The sequence below is a fragment of the Squalius cephalus genome (genome assembly GCF_949319135.1).
Source record: "Squalius cephalus genome assembly, chromosome: 12".
In the NCBI taxonomy this organism is placed as follows: domain Eukaryota; kingdom Metazoa; phylum Chordata; class Actinopteri; order Cypriniformes; family Leuciscidae; genus Squalius; species Squalius cephalus.
In genome coordinates, this window is record NC_137133.1 from 10,842,678 (window position 1) to 10,859,130 (window position 16,453).

Consider the following 16,453-nt stretch of genomic DNA (forward strand, 5'->3'; position numbering starts at 1 on the left):
TTTCTCTGTAACACGACAGACTTGATGTATGCCGGACAAAATTCCACATCTTTCTTACAACACTTATCAACTGCAAGCTCGCATTCAGCCAATCTGCCTCCATCCAATCAATAACTGATGGATAGAATCAAGTCCACGCCCTAAATAATCGATTTCATGTCACAATAGAAGAAAAATACAGAAGTCATTACTTCGGTTACATCACAACTTAAACAAATATTTATCAAAAAGGTCTAAGACATGAACCAAAAGTTCTGAAGTGAATTGCAACTTCACAAACTTTGATTTGAACCATAAAAAAAGTATTTGAAAGTTGGACAAAACTGTACTTAACATTTTTACAAAGGGAAATTAACTACAATCCCATGAAGCACTGGGAATGATGTAATAGAATTAAAAACAATGGAAAAATATACAATAATTGACGTGGGTCAGGTGTGGTGTGGGTCAGACGTCCTTGACTGCTGAGAAAAACTCCAGGAATCTGGTATCAACTTACAGCCACATGCAACTGTCTCGTACAGGGAGACGTGCAGTGACTTTATAGGCTCCATCACACATGCCTGTGAAAAACATCATTAAAGGTGCTTTACATGAACTATAATATACTACAGTAGGGATACTGTATACTAATTTATACTACAAATGATGTACCAAATGTTAATGTATGCGTGTTTCAACTGATGAGATATTAAGCAAGATGCTACATTTTATAAAACAAAGCCAACCTTTTGTTTTTACTGTCCTCTGCAAGAGATTTTTCTATTGATCCAAGAATCCTGAAAAATGTTTTTTTTTTTTTTTTTAATTATGGTTTCCACAAAAATATTAAGTAGCACAACTGTTTTCAACATTTATAATAAGAAATGTTTCTTGAGCACCAAATGTGCCTTACATTTACACCCTGCAAGTTATTGTCAGACTTTCTGGGATATACAGTAAAATCAAGATTTTTAAATGATAAAGTATATTAAAGTATATTTGTAGTGCATCCATCTCCAGACTTTGTCAAAGAAATTTGTGTGACTGTATTTCAAGTTATATTTGGGTCATTGCTGTTATGGAATACCCTTTGAACTGTAATATGCAACAAGACTATGCTTCAGTTGTAATATTTCTATAAAATAGTAGACTTTCAGAAATATACTCTGTTAGGAGCATATTGTTCATTTGTTGTGTACATTAACAGGATTTCTAAGATGATATAAATAAAAAGCTAAGGTTAACCATCACCCAGTGAAGGATTGAAAAGGGGTTGAAGTTTCGATATATATAAAGGTCATTCAGATTTCTGCAAATTGTAACATGATTTAATGATTTAAGAGTGAGACAAACCCACTAATAACTCAAAACATCTGACATACTGATGTTTGTGCCATTGTTTTCCCTCTAAAATGATGTAACTTCCAGGAAGATAGCTCCCTCATTTCCTTTGGGAGAATTTAAGTTATCTATAAAAATTTCTTTAAACTTGACAAAAAAAAAAAAAAAAAATTCTCTGTTCTTTTCTTGTGGTGTGACAATATTCACACAAAAATATTTGATGGCATATGAAAGCATTGAATGATATAATTATTAATTATAAATTAGTTTGTTTTCTTGAGGCCTAAAACATTTACTGGAACGTCATTAGTTATGGCTCCCAGCAGCACTGGTTTCATTTTCTTCTATGGGGTTTCCTTATCTCACAAAGTACTATTTCCCAACTTTACTTCCATGACCAAGTTCAATTACACTATCAAAGACACCTAATCCCCAACACTATGGTTTTCTGAGTGATATGAAACATGACTCCAGCCCTCCGTCCCATTAGAGCCAGTTACTTATGGGACAAAACTCTAACAAACTCACTGCATCATCATAAGCATCCTCATAAAACATTCACACCAGATGAAGCCACGAGAAACCCATCGTCCATTGGCCAGCCAGCAGTCAGCCGAGAACAGGAGAGCCATTACCATTGGCTGATTCCTGACAGTAGCATCTCGACTGGAAGCATGAGTTCCTGTATCGATCCGGAGTCGTCCTCACCTCTGGCAAGGGAAGGGGGATTTTTTTTTTTGTATTGGTAATACGATATGATGAAAAGACTTACCACAAACTCAGATGTGCGCCTTCATAGCCTACTAAACACCAGCAGACAGTGGTTCTCTTGAGCACATTGTTATAAAATGCTTTAATAAATAGTTTGATTTATTTCTAAGAACAAACATAAATTCCACTAAATGAACCAAATAACTTTTTTCAGAGCAATTCTTCTGTACAAAAAAAAAAAGACATCTTAAAAAACAAAATAAAACAGAAAAAAATCAAATAAAAATCTGCTCCAGCTCCACCCCGTTTCCCTTCCATAACGGACATTGAGCTTAACTTGCTTAAATATAATTGTTTACTTGCACTTGAACCAATTCAGTGCAGTAAAAGTTTTAAATGTTTATCATCTTCCCATAACCAAAAAACAAAGTCTTATATTTAACATCACGATGAAAGAAATCAAATCATAGCCAGCCGTTTTCTCAAGTACAAAGGCTTTACAACATAATTGTTCCCTTCATGAAGTTTCGATCCAAACAAACAAAACGAAAAGAAAAAGCAGGAGAAAACATTTGGACATTATTTTGACATATCAGCATCTTTACAAGCAACAAGCAGCATGGACCAAACAGGCCTTGCCAAAAACCATGATTTTATGATCAGCAAGAGAGGAAAGGTGTGGAAAGGGAATAGGGGTCTTCAAGGAGGCGAACACGCGCCACAATACAGCACACGATCGTATAGGTGTCTACTGAAAACAAAAACCAACAACATAATAGGATGATCTCTGATTATATTTCTGTTCTGACTGTGGGACGCTGTATACATCTTACAAAACCTGCCATAACAACTGGCATAAATAAAAGGAATGGTGTAAAAAAAAAAAAAAAAAAAAAAAAAAAACAATAATCATAATATTTAAATCATAATAATAATAATAAAATAATAATAATAATAATAATAAAAAAGTGACTTAAGTTACTAAATTCAAATATACACAGCGACTCCTTTATTATATACACGTATGTACAGATCTCTTGTCTTTGTTTAAACAAATACCTTGATGGTGATATGGGAGCTGCTCTTAAGACCAGCCTCTCTGCTTTGTCGTGATCTATCGGGTCAGGAGACCCTAAAACGGAGGGGCTTGTCTGAAGGCACTTGCGACCGACTCAAAATACTGCAATCCGTTTTGTAAAGAGCGTTCAGCCAAGACGACAGAAAGGACAGAAAAACAAGGCCACTTTATAGGCACTGCAGCCCTCCTCACGGACGACGAGCTCGGTAAGGCAGGCGTGGAAGGAGAACAGATGAACGTTTGAAGGGGGATCCCCCGAAGCCAGCGTCCCCCCCGCACGTGGTCTGCACCGAAATTGGGCCACTCGAAACAAAACCAAAAGCACAGCCATTTGTAAACAACAACATAAAAGTCTTTATATGGTTTCTCTCTCACGTTCCTTATGAGTTCCTCAGTCCTGCACCTATTCCAGCAGTTTTTTTAGTTTTTTCCGAAAACAAAGCGAGGCTTCTCGCCGCCTTCTCATAAAGTAATATAATATGCTTCCTCTGTACATAAAAAAAGGAAAGAAAGAAATTTGCCACTTTATCAGCCTCAAAACATCTCGAAGAAGTCGAAAATAAAAATAACACATGGGGAAAAACTGCAGTCTTTGTTTCTGAGATGGCCTTGGTCTCCTCGTCCTGCTCATCAGAGCTCATACGCAATGTTCTTTGTGCTCTTGGCCGACGGTGGCATTATTGACATTTTTACAGTTGTTATCCTTTGGGCTGAAGCCTGTCCAGTAGGGTGCTTTGAGGGAAGGGCCGCCACTGCCGCTGCTCTGCATGGTGCAGATCAGCCCGTTCTTGGTCCGCGCTTCAGGTTTAGAGTACTTTTGGATGGAACGCTTGCCCCCCTCCATCCCGCACCACTCTTCCACCAGCTCCAGCTCTTCTTCCTCCTCCATCTCCTCCTCATCTTCCCCGCTGTTGCAGGTCCGATCCGGGGAGCCCATGAGCTTGGTGCGCTCATACTGGACGTCCCGGTTGTCTTTGTGCTGCTGCCGCGTCACCGGCCTCAGTGGCTCCCACTGGTTGTTGACGCTCTCCTCCACAGGCACACGCTCCCGCCTCTCACGCTCTTTTCGCCGCTTGCGGGTCCACCACACGCAGACAATGACACAGAAGACCCAGAGAACGCACAAGACAACGCACAGCACGGGCACCAGGTAGTCTGTGTGAAAAGAGAGTCAGTGTCAGACATGACAATCTGGGATTCATGCCAAGGGGGAAAAAAATTTAACAAAAAGAAGAGATCTATGACAAAAAAATGATATTGGTTATTGGCCGATTTATGTCAATTTATCGGCAATGGTCGACAGTGGAGATTTTGATTGGCCAGCATTGGATATTTCATTGCAGACACTCATTCAACCATTTTTTTTAAAATTAATATAATATAATAATATGTCTAATAAAAATATCAATAAACACTAAAATAATTATATATAATAAATGTATAATATATTATAATTATATTAATTAAATGTATAAATTATTTTGGTAACACTTTACAATAAGGTCTCATTTGTAATGTATTAACTAACATGAACTAACAATGAGCAATATGTTTGTTACAGTATTTATTAACCTGTTAATGTTAGTTAATAAAAATAGTCGTTCATTGTTTGTTCACAGTGCATTAACTAATGTTAACAAATACAACTTTTGATTTTAATGATGCATTACTAAATGTGGAAATTAACTATGATTAATAAATGCTGTAGAAGTATTGTTCATTCTTATTTTGTTTTAATTAAAGTAGTTAACTCAGGTTAACAAATTAACCTTATTGTAAAGTGTTACCGTTATTTTTAAGATCAAAATCCACTTAAACATTAATGTTCTACTGAAAAAAAAAATTATATATATTTTTTTAATTAGACAAAATAGTACATGTTTTTTTTTATTTTATTTTTTTATTTAGCCACTTTCATGTTATCAGCCAAAAGGTTAAACAGAAATAACTGTTATGGGCCAGAACTTTAAAAAAACAGAACCAAATAAGAGAAAAAAGTTTGTAAAGTTGTTTCAATACCCTTAATTTACAAATACACATTGATGTAATTTGTTTCAACCCATTTATAATTGCCTCAACCTAAAAAAAAACTTTTCAGACATCATTAATTTTGTCCCATCATTCTCTTTAATGTATTGGCTGAGGTGATGACTGTGGAGGAGTTGAATGACTGTCACACAGGTTTAATGGCTTCCTGCCCACAACTGTTGGATCCTCTGAGCCTCTCAGTACCCTTTCCTCCTGTGACTCACAAAGACTGCACTAATTGATGGAGATGGGGAATTGACACTCGGTCGGGAGTTGAAGGCTAGCTTTAGCCTTGAGGCCAGTTGGCCCCTGTTCCACTCACCCACTGGCTGGGACATGACTGGCATTTCCACTTTGACCTCGATGACGGCAAGCATGACGGTGCTGTTGTGACGCTTGGACAGCATGCTGACTATGGTACTAGCAGCCTCCTGGATCTGACTGTGATTAGGCTGCTCATCCTGCTGGAACGACTGCAGGAGAAATAATGGGGGTTATATGTGTATCCCAAACATGTAGATGAATATGGAAGCACAGATTCCAAGAAAAAACTAAACAAAAAAACACCTACAAAGAATATGGAATTATTCACTAAAGTGTGAGGTTTTGGGGCTCTGCTGCGTTGCCACTGAAAATCCTATAAATGTTGATCTTCTACATCCAATTTTATGTCTTGTAAACTTGGTTTGGTTTTCTGTGAAGTTTTCTCCATTGTTGCTGAAAATTCCGCTGATTTGTCACCAAGAAAATGTTTAAGCTAGCAAACATAGATGAAGTTTTATCAGATTTAAGGAAAATTTTTCTTTTAATAGTTGAAAGCATCAGTGAAAGAAAGTTAAACTATAATCCAACCAGTAATATTTTGCAACGCATGTATAATTTTCCAGAAAATTGAATTTGATTTTTTTGTAAAACATGCTGCATATGGTCAGAGTTCATATAGTAAAAAATGTCTGTGAATGGATCAGACACTACTTTACATGCATCTCTAGAAGAAAATTGAAAATAAGTTAAAAATCCAAGGAGTATAGAGTATACAACTAATAAAAAGCACACCGATCCATCACGTTTACATCATACAAGTATTGCGGTACAGAACCAAAAAAAAAAAAAAAAAAATAGATTTGATATCAACTTATGACGATGCGCTCAGCAAAATAACTAAAGTGAGAGCAGTCTTTATTAAAAAAAGCAGTTGTCGACTCAATCATTTCAACTCCATTCTGTTGTCAACATGCAAAAACCTGCAGCTGTTCAAAGTTCCTGCCTACAGGTTCCATTTTAATGAGTCAGGACACTTAAAAACGGGCCTTCGGTTAGTGACTTGTTACAACACCGCAGGGATTTAGTGTAATCTGACTGAGTATAAAGGATGCATTTGTAGGTAACCACTATTTGTAAGTAACTTCCGTGAGGCAGAATGTTTCATTGAACGCAGGAAATGTGGCTTCAAATTACACAAAACTTGCCTGGCAGCACAAAGATATTCATTTTCATATCATTACCCAAGTATGGAGTTTTTGTTATCTCAAGAGATTATTTCAAGCTTATTTGGTTTTGCAAGCTTTTTTTTTTTTTTGTCTAAAGACAATAGTGTAGATCCTAAGGCTAAGTGTAAGATGTGCTGGAGCCCGGTTCCAGTGCTCTCTGTGTGGGTGGAGGGAATACTGCAATGCAGTACGGCCCGCTGCTGGTCAGTCAACTGAATCTCATTACAATATAATGGGTTGGTTTGAAGAGGGGGCCGGTTGGTATTGCTCTGGGCATCCGGGCATTTCAAGGAACCGCACTCGACTGGGTGAGGAAATCAAATTTGCATCCATTAACAGAACTGTGCAACGAATATCCAGGACCCCTATGGTTTTGACTTTCTATTCCACTGATAACAGATATTAGGGGCCCACACAACACCGCTGTGTGAAGGGTATAGACGTGCAGAGGACTCATGAATATAAAATGTGTGAGTATAGAAAGCGCTCCCTATGTGCACAAAAAGTGAGTCTTCAAAATGTACTTACGATGGCCACCTCTACTGCGTCCTGGTTTTTGTAGGAGAGGTCACAAAGAACCAACAGCGTGTGATCTTTTGCCAGGCTCCGCGTGGCAGGCATATACCTCAGCTCTGAGCAGACATTCTCCACTGTTGTTCCCTAGAAGGTACACGGTGTATTTAGACCAATACTTAAGAAACAGCACTATTCTGGATCATAATGTAATTACGTTAAGAGGACCAAATACATCATTGACATGTCAGAGAAAAAGGTATGAAATAACATTACCATTTTATGGACAAACTGTCCTGGTAATACAACATTTTTATTGGACATATATCATGGATTTTGTACAGATTACTGGGTCAAGTCAAGACAAGTCATCTTCATTTATATAGCGCTTTTAACAATGTAGATGGTTCCAAAGCGGCTTTGCAGTGATAATAGGAAAATAAAAAAACAGAGATTGTTTTGGCTTTATAGCAGCTCTAGAATAATGTTATTATCCAGCTAAAGTTAGTTTTGATTGATTCACTTCCATCGCAACGATCATTAGTTATTAACTTAGAGGCCGCTAAAGTTCTTTCTGCGCAAACTTCAAAAACGTGAACCAGTGAGAACGTTGATGGCGTGCACATGCGTATTATGAGTTCAGTCTATAGGTATGCGCGTTTAAATATATGTGCGCAGGCTTGTAGTCCTTCCCTACAAATCAACCCTCAACAAACTACTTGTCTGGCCTTAAAATTTAAAATACAGAATTTGTATTGCTTCCGCGAAGCCATGCGAACCGGAATTATCCCGACAACGCTTTATCTGTAGAGAGAGAAGGGTTGGTAAGAATTTTTATGTTTTTGAAAGAAGTCTCTTATGTTCACCAAGGCTGCATTTATTTGATCAAAAATGTTATATTTGAAAATTGTATTCATTTAAAACGACATTTCTGTATTGTTACATTTTGAAATGCAATTTATTCCTGTGATGGTAAAGTTGAATTTTCAGAATCAAATTTCAGTGTTGCATGATCCTTCAGACAATGGCACTAACCAAGTATTATTACCAAGTTTTCAGACGTTTTTATCAAATCTCAATGACAATGCCATGGAACTACCATCTGAAACCAACCCTATGCCACGGTACCATCATAGGGCTTTTGTGTAAGGAAACAAAACACCAACTTGCTACGTGAATACTTACTGTGGGTAGTTTGTCCCTGTTGAATATAAGGGTGATGCGAGCACAGCTCTTGTCCAGATAGACTGAGTTGGGCTCACATTTGGTTTGGAGGGTTGGGGTGGCTTCAGGGCTTGAGCAAAAACCCCACTGGTGGCAAGGGGGAGAGAGGCACGTCAGGAAGTTGTGCTCCAGGCATTCACGACCTCCTGGACAGGAGTGAAGCTCTCGCCCTGGCGTCCCTGGCAACAGGCAAGGCTGCCGGCCACAGACCACCTGAGAAAGAGGGTCATGAACACATTCATTCATTCATTCATTTATTCATTCATATAAATAAAAAGAGAAAAAAGAAAAACACTTGTTCTTCAGACACTTACCTTGGTGCACTCCACTTTGCCGTTGACACATTGACAAGTGTTGCATTCTTCCTCCCAGCGGCTGCCATGCGGAAACTGAAGTCCAGCATAGTGACACGTCTTCCCAATGCCAATAACTGCGCCACAACACAAACACAAACACCGTAAGACTGGGGCCAATTCTAATTTAGGAGCAGATCCCTTTCCTCTCTGGAATGATCCAAGTCACATGATGCCAGGTCAGTGCTCCACGCAGACACCGCCAGCCTTTCATGTTGTTCACTCCTTAGGAACCATACTCCGCGTTTAGCTTTTTGTTAGCTTTTAGCTCATCTACACTCTAGTGCAGGGTTCACCAATCTCGGTCCTGGAGGGCCACTGTCCTGCAGAGTTTAGCTCCAACACACCTGTTTGAAAGTTTCTAGTATGCCTAGTGAGACCTTGATTAGCTGGTTCAGGTGTGTTTAATTGGGGTTGGAGCTAAACTCTGCAGGACAGCGGCCCTCCAGGACCGAGATTGGTGAACCCTGCTCTAGTGTACTAGTGTGTGAGAATTGGCTGCTGATAATTCAGCTTTGATTTGCTGGGATAAATTACATTTTAAAATAGAAAACAGTTACTTTAAATGGTAATTGTATTTTAGATCAAATAAATGCAGCCTTGGCGAGCAAAAGAGACTTCTTTCAAAAAATATTAAAAATCTTACAGACCCCAAACTTTTGAACAGTTGTGTGTATATATATATACATATATATATATAACATTTTCCAAGAAAATTGACAAAAAATATTGACGACTCACTAGAGAGATTTTTGTCCAATTAAACGCTCTCTAGAGTGAGAATATTCCACCTGCCTCCAATTAGCAAATATAAATAATGATCATGGAGCCTTTTTGAGCCTTTCAACATCAATGCAAAAGTCAATCGATTTCTTGGGGTATTTAAGGTCCATTTCTCAATATGGACAAGCTGAGAGATAAGGGAAAAGAGATTGATTGTTTCAATGATTACACAATAACTCTTACACTCTTGGCATTGAGGACCGGTGCGACCGAGTGGGCAGACACATCGGAAGCCATTGATCTCATCCACACAGGTGGCACCGTAGGCGCATGGTGATGACTGGCACTCATCAATGTCTGGTGAAGCAGAGAAAATATACATTCATCAATACAGCTACTGCCTTGGAAGATGTGGTTGGGAAAACTGCCATTTGAAGTCAATACACATTTATAAAGCACCAGGACCACGGCTGCACCTCAGAAAATGAGGCCGGGAAATGCATGGAATCTTTAAGGAGTATTTTCTATGTCAGAGCCATCAATAGACACAAGGAGAGGAATTTTTTTCCACTGGTTGAATAATTTATCTCCTCTGTCTGTCTGAGAGCCAGGGCTAACCTTTAACCCCAAAAGAGGTCAAAGGGCACTAGATGCTCGGTAATCCTCCAACACCCTCTTTCTATACATCCCCATTCTTTCCTCCTCGAGATACTCACTGATACGGCAGTCGGGGCCAGCGAATCCAGGGGCGCATTCACAGCGGAACCAGTTCACCCCGTCCACACAGATCCCTCCATTGTAGCTGCAAGAAGATGTGAGAACAATGAGGTTATTGGCTGAAAGAGACACCTTCACCCCAGTGATTGACATAATACTTCCAACATACATGCGTGGAAGGGGAAAGGCAGGAAAAACGGGGGAAGAGAAGACATGGACGAAGAGGGATGCGAGAGTGCCTCACTGCGTTTATCAATACTAGCACCTTTCAGATGCAAATCCCCCCAGTGGCTCCTTGCTGGGATCCCCACCCCCTACTCCCACCCCAACTCCCAAATCCCTTGCTCCCAGGTCAGCGATGAAGAAAGGCAAAAGGACAGAGTGGACTGGGAGAAAAAGAGCCTGTCCATCCCCTCCTCCCCTCACCGCTGGGGGTGCTCTTTTAGGGCCATCGGCTCTATTGTGTTCCCCATTAAAACCAGCCCAGGGTCTCCTGAGATGTCGGATTTAGGGGTGATTTAGGGACATCTTCTCCCGTCTTTACAACCAGCGTCCTCCCTTGAACCCCCCCCCCCCCCCCCCCCCCTCGGTGCATCCGCTCAGAGAATGGGAGTTAGCAGGGCAGGAACAACATGGTGGAATAGGGCAGAAAGCCATGTAAGAAGGGTTATTCCAAGCTGTCTATGTTGTACAGGGAAGGGGAGGGTCGGCACAAACAGGCGGCCTCAGGCAGCATAGAGTAAACAAGAGGGGGAACAACTGCAGAGCCACATAGGTCTTCTTACCAGGGGTGAGGGTTGCAGTCGTTGATGTCTGCAAGGAACCAGAAGAGAGGAAGAAAGAGTCAATGCGAGACATTTGCGCATCGATCGAATGTAATTTAACACTTTTGCTTATGATGCTTTTGCTTTTGATTGTGATGTTTGCTTTCACTGGTATGCAGACATGCACTGGCAGCTAAAATGCGAATGGGGGAATTCACTCACTCTGAGCGCAGGTGGGCCCCTCCCAGCCATCTTTACAGATGCAGGTGAACGTGTCACCACCACCCACGCACGTTCCTCCGTTCAGGCAGGGGCTGGACGCGCAAGTGCTGTTCTTTGCTGAAGCAGAAAAACGAAATAGAAAGTTACAGGAAGTGAACCTTTCTTCAGACCTTTAGATCTCAAACTAGGGTCCCCCAGGGGTCTATCGCCAATTGCTAGGGGTCTGCAGAAAAGATCAGAATATGTTTCTAAATAAATAAACTTAATAAATAAAATTAATTAATTTTCTGTATATCCATTTTTTTTTTTGATTTTTTGATTCTCAACTAAAATTACATTATTAATTAAAAATTGCATTCATGCATTCATTCTGTTCAAATAAGCAACCAAGATACAATATAAAAACTAAAAATAAGACAACTCTTGTTAAGAATGCAGGAAGTATTTGGGGACAAACATTTATTTATTTGGAGAAATATTTCGGATTCATTTCTGTATAGGCATTTTCAAAAAAAATTATTGAAAACATTTTTAAGCTCTAAACTAAATTAAGAGGTAAAAAAAAAGACACATGGAGGACCATTTATATAAATTACATCAGCAACCACAATACAATATAACACAATTTATAAAGAGTGTTGCAGGATTGCAAAGTTGATTGAGAGTATTAAGAGAGACTGATTTGATTATATAATATGTGAGGGGAGTCTATGAATAGTTTAAGCTATTCACGGCTATGAAAGGCATTTTTGGTTCAGAAAGTTGAGAAACCCTGCTGTGCATGAAGCGAGTATAAAAACTGCACTGATTCACAGAGGTGTACTCACCTGTGTTGCATGTACTCCCTCCCCATCCAGAAAGGCAGGCACAGCGGAAAGTGTCTCCGTGGTCATAGCAGGTCCCTCCATTACTGCATGTGGTGGCATCACATTGACTTTCACCTAAAAAGACACAAAATAACTCCAAATATTACCAGTCAGTTCAACGGTCACATCGTATAGCTTAACATATGCAGTTAAGCTATACAATAGGAAAAAAGTACTTTGACATAAAACAGGGAGATGTAACTTACGTGAATGACATGTCTTTCCTTTCCAGCCATTGGCACATTCACAGTAGAAGTCGTTGACCAGGTCCACACAGTGACCGCCATTCTTACAAGGGCTCCGACTGCACTCGTTCACATCTGAGTGCAGAAATGCAAGTACAAAAGGTAAGACTCTGAATGTAAAGAAGGTCGAGATGAACAGGAAGATGAAGACAGACACTCACTGAGGTTACAGAGGTCACCCTCCCAGCCATCCGAACAGAAACACTGGAAAGAGCTGATCCCGTCGATACAGGTGCCTCCGTTTCGACACGGGTTGCTCACACAGTCATTTATATCTGGGTAGTCGATATATAACATTTTCATGAACATCAAGATTTTAGGATAAAATAACAAAATGGTGCTCAAAAGACTACACTAAACATCAGGAGTTCAAAATGTAATTTAAACATTGAAATAAAGCATTTTAGGGTTTAAACGAAATTAAATGAAACCTTATGATGTACAATAAATAAGAAACATTTATGATTCTGATGATCTGATATTTATGATCTGATGATCATCATCCGGTTAGACAAACATCTTAAGAGCTGCTGTCATTACAGCAAATGGGTGACAAACCAAATACTAATACATTCTCAAATTAATGTACATTTTTCAGTTACATTTTCATTTATATATGCTGATAATATAATTTGGAACAAACTAACGTTTTAAAATAAAAAAGTATTTTCACAAGTGATTTTTGATTCTCACTATAATTCTCACAATTGTCTCAATTTCTTTTTTAAGCATTTTATTAATAACACTTAATTTTTGTATAATATTTATTATATTATTTATGACATTATATTAATGCTTAATTGGCCCAGAAGTACCTATGACAAATGACTAATATGAGCTTAATTATATTACCCATCTGCCATCTACTATGTAAGGATAAACTAAATTGATGAAGAAGTGAACAAACGAGGAGGAATGGATTATGGTTCAAAAGTGAAAACGATGAAACTGTAGGGATGACTCACTCTCGTGGCAGTAGGCTCCTGTAAAGCCAAGCTCACAGGTGCAGGTGAAGTTGCCGCCTGGCAGGCTGATACAGCGGCCACGAGGACCACACACATTAGAGTTGATGTGTCTCACACCCACATCTGAGCTGTTACTCGCCACAGCAATCGTACAGCTGTCAATCACTGAGAATGAAAAAAAAAAAAACCAAGCGGGAATAAGATCACATTGAACACATGAACTATTGCGCACTATTTTTCAATTGATGATCAATGTACACATGCAGATAGACATCTTTGGCTGTTGCATCTTGGTTAGCAGGAGAACAGGACGGGCAGTACCTTGGCAAGGAGTTGTCTTGCAGTGGTCCTTGCGGTTTTCACAGGACTTGCCCTCATAGTCTTCAGGACAGGCACAGTAGAAGTCACCCGGCAGGCTGTAGCACGAAGCCTTATTCTCACAAGGGTTCGACTCACAGGGGTTTGAGTGAGACAGACTCTCCACCTTCAAACGAGATAGGGAGATTGAGTTAGTGAATTAGTGAGTTAGGCCTAAGCTTTTTAAGTCCAGTCCTCTTAAACTAGAGATAAACAGTCAGGTAAGCTATGGAAGGCTCCCATAAGCCTAAAGCTAGCAAGACAGCACCATTACAATCACACAAGAGACCAATCAAAACAAACTGTGCAGCTAAATTTAGACATCCTTCCGCTCTTACCGAGCATATTCAACTGGGACGAGGAACACTTTTGCACATCTAGTTCTCCTACCTCGACATGGCCTTGTTCTGGTAAATAGTCTTAGAAAGGAATCTTTCCCACAGAAACTCATAATACTTACTATATTCTATTGATATGTTCATGTTTAACTGCACAAATGGATTTCCAAATATACCACGTAATTAATTAATATGAACTTAATTATACAATTATTCAAATAATCTTTACTATAAATTACAACTTCACACTCATATAAATTGCTTTATAATTTGAAGTAATAATAATTGCTTTAATAATGTAGAATTAAGCTAATAAGACAAAAAGTGGCTTTAGAAATGGCTTTTTTTGACCATAAGTCTACCACTGGCCTACAGTCCACAGCAATCCATCATTTTGCAACTGAGTTTGTCAATCAGTCTGAGGTAGACTTAGGACACGTTCACATGTTCTGCGCTATTTGTTAACTACAGTCTAGGATGACATGCAGACGGACGTCTCTGCCCATTGCATCATGTCTCTTGCCATGAGTGCCACATTTTTAGAATGCTGTGTCAAATTCTCTATGGGCCAAGGGGCAAGATTAAATGCATTGTTTGTTTGTTTTAATGTTCTAAATTAATGTATTACAGTGTATAATATAATATAATATACTATACTCAACTACAAACTGTTCCCATAATGTTTACTAATTAATGTAGGTTTCTGCAGCTTTCCAAAACCTTCTCAATGTCCCCACCATTTTTTCTCAAAAAAGCCTTTCCTAGCGATGATCCTCAGGGGAATTTTAACAACCTTTCTTAAGTACACATCATGCCAGCTGCCATGTAAGGTGTTAGTTCAGACTATAATGCTGTTCTCCAAGTCTGCTGAATTTATTTTAGTAGGGATATACATTGTATATACTGGAAGCCGAAGGCCTGCACAGAGCACTTTTTCACAGGCAGCGATGTAAGAGGAATGTCTGCAAACGAGACTATCAAACAGAGCTACATAAAACTGCTAGAGCAGACAGATATAAGAGATAATCATCCATCTGTACTGGATCTGAAGAACAACCCAGTTGGACACGTTTCAAACAGTTGTATGTTGGCGGGCAAAATTGGTTGACACATACCGGTAATTAAAAAATATATATATATGTAGGCGAATATCCCAAGCAAACAGGTCTCAGAACATTTTGGATAGTGGTTTGCGTATTTAACTAGGCCTACATATAAATGTGGTAAATCACAGCTTTATTGTAATGACTTTTTTAGTTCAGTTAAACGGATTTGATCCCATACTAAAACATGTCTGATTCTGTGTCAATACTGGACCAAGGCTTTATATGTGGCCTTATGTGCACCTGCATGGAAAATAGTCCCACCAGATCAAAACCTTTTCCTAGTATAGGCTTGCTTCTCCAACAGACTGCAGACGGTATGGTCTAATGTAAGCGCATGGCACGCTAGGCATGAATATAACGTAAAAATCAAGGCCTTCTCTTTCCCGGGCTGATTGTGGGCAAGCGGCCAGGAGGCCAAGAGAAGAGTTGCCTCATTCACTACAGCTTATTTTTAGTGTACAGGGTAAGATGAGACTGGCTCAGGACCAGCTTCCAGCAACTCTATGGAAGTCCATCTTTAGCCTGCCACTAGACTAACACTGGCTCCAAAACAGCAATGATGGCCACATGAAAAAAATACTCCCGCCCTCCACCCAAACCCTGCTCTAGTTACCCTGGCGCACCTGTGGCCAAATAGCAGGCTTGATCTGCCTTACACCAAGGCTTTAATAACACACATGCAATGGTGGGCAAAGTATGAATGGAGAAGTGACACCATCTGCATTACTAAATGCCATCAATTAATCAAGACCAAGCCCCACAATTTCCATTTACTGATCATTGAAAGAGATATGATGAAGATCTTATAAACCTACCCCGAACCTGACTAAAATTGCTCTCATTTCCTATCTTGCTAATCTACTACATTTAATATAAATAAAAAAAAAAAATGGCAAAATGGCCAAAAATCGGAGCACAAAACAAATATATCAGCATAAAATAAAATCCAAGACAAAAAGCTTACTGTAGAAAACTGTTTAGCAATGTCTTTAACACTATAAACAGTAAAGATTCTCACCTCACAGAGCGTCCCTGCATAGTTTGAAGGGCATTCACAAACAAAGCTGTCCAGAATGACATGGCAGCGGCCACCGTTTTGACACGGACCGCTGGCACATTTGTTCCTTGAGACTTCACAGTGCAAGCCCACGAAGCCTGGAGGGCACTGACAGTGGTAACCTCCATGAACCAGCTCCTGCACAGACACAAATAACAGGACACTTAATAATGAATACAATTAACTGAGATGCTAAAGTAAACCAGGAATTGTTTTGAATCTTAAAGGTTATACCTTGCAAGTTGCTCCATTCTGGCACTGTCCGTGGCATCCATTGAGATCTAGAGTCATGGGCAAAGTAAATGAAGCAATTAATCAATGGCTAAATGGAGGAAATCAGGACAGCAGTTAGGAAAGGCTGAAGACATGCAAT

At 39.4% G+C, this 16,453-nt stretch overlaps 1 protein-coding gene across 2 annotated transcripts in view; it reads right to left on the minus strand.

Annotated features, from left to right (window-relative positions):
• Positions 1–2,157: 2,157 nt before the first annotated feature.
• The window catches only part of jag2b (jagged canonical Notch ligand 2b), a 44,579-nt gene continuing 30,283 nt past the window's right edge, over positions 2,158–16,453 (minus strand). For both annotated transcript variants that reach the window (XM_079888277.1, XM_079888276.1), the window contains 16 exons: positions 16,315–16,361; positions 16,042–16,218; positions 13,544–13,706; positions 13,223–13,387; positions 12,419–12,532; positions 12,219–12,332; positions 11,974–12,087; positions 11,147–11,263; positions 10,946–10,973; positions 10,160–10,245; positions 9,687–9,800; positions 8,682–8,797; positions 8,329–8,580; positions 7,159–7,290; positions 5,463–5,613; positions 2,158–4,267 (listed from right to left, as the gene is read on the minus strand). In XM_079888277.1, coding sequence (XP_079744403.1) covers positions 3,750–4,267; positions 5,463–5,613; positions 7,159–7,290; positions 8,329–8,580; positions 8,682–8,797; positions 9,687–9,800; positions 10,160–10,245; positions 10,946–10,973; positions 11,147–11,263; positions 11,974–12,087; positions 12,219–12,332; positions 12,419–12,532; positions 13,223–13,387; positions 13,544–13,706; positions 16,042–16,218; positions 16,315–16,361 — 2,408 coding nt within the window. In that variant the 3' untranslated portion in view covers positions 2,158–3,749. The remainder of the gene's footprint in view (positions 4,268–5,462; positions 5,614–7,158; positions 7,291–8,328; positions 8,581–8,681; positions 8,798–9,686; positions 9,801–10,159; positions 10,246–10,945; positions 10,974–11,146; positions 11,264–11,973; positions 12,088–12,218; positions 12,333–12,418; positions 12,533–13,222; positions 13,388–13,543; positions 13,707–16,041; positions 16,219–16,314; positions 16,362–16,453) is intronic.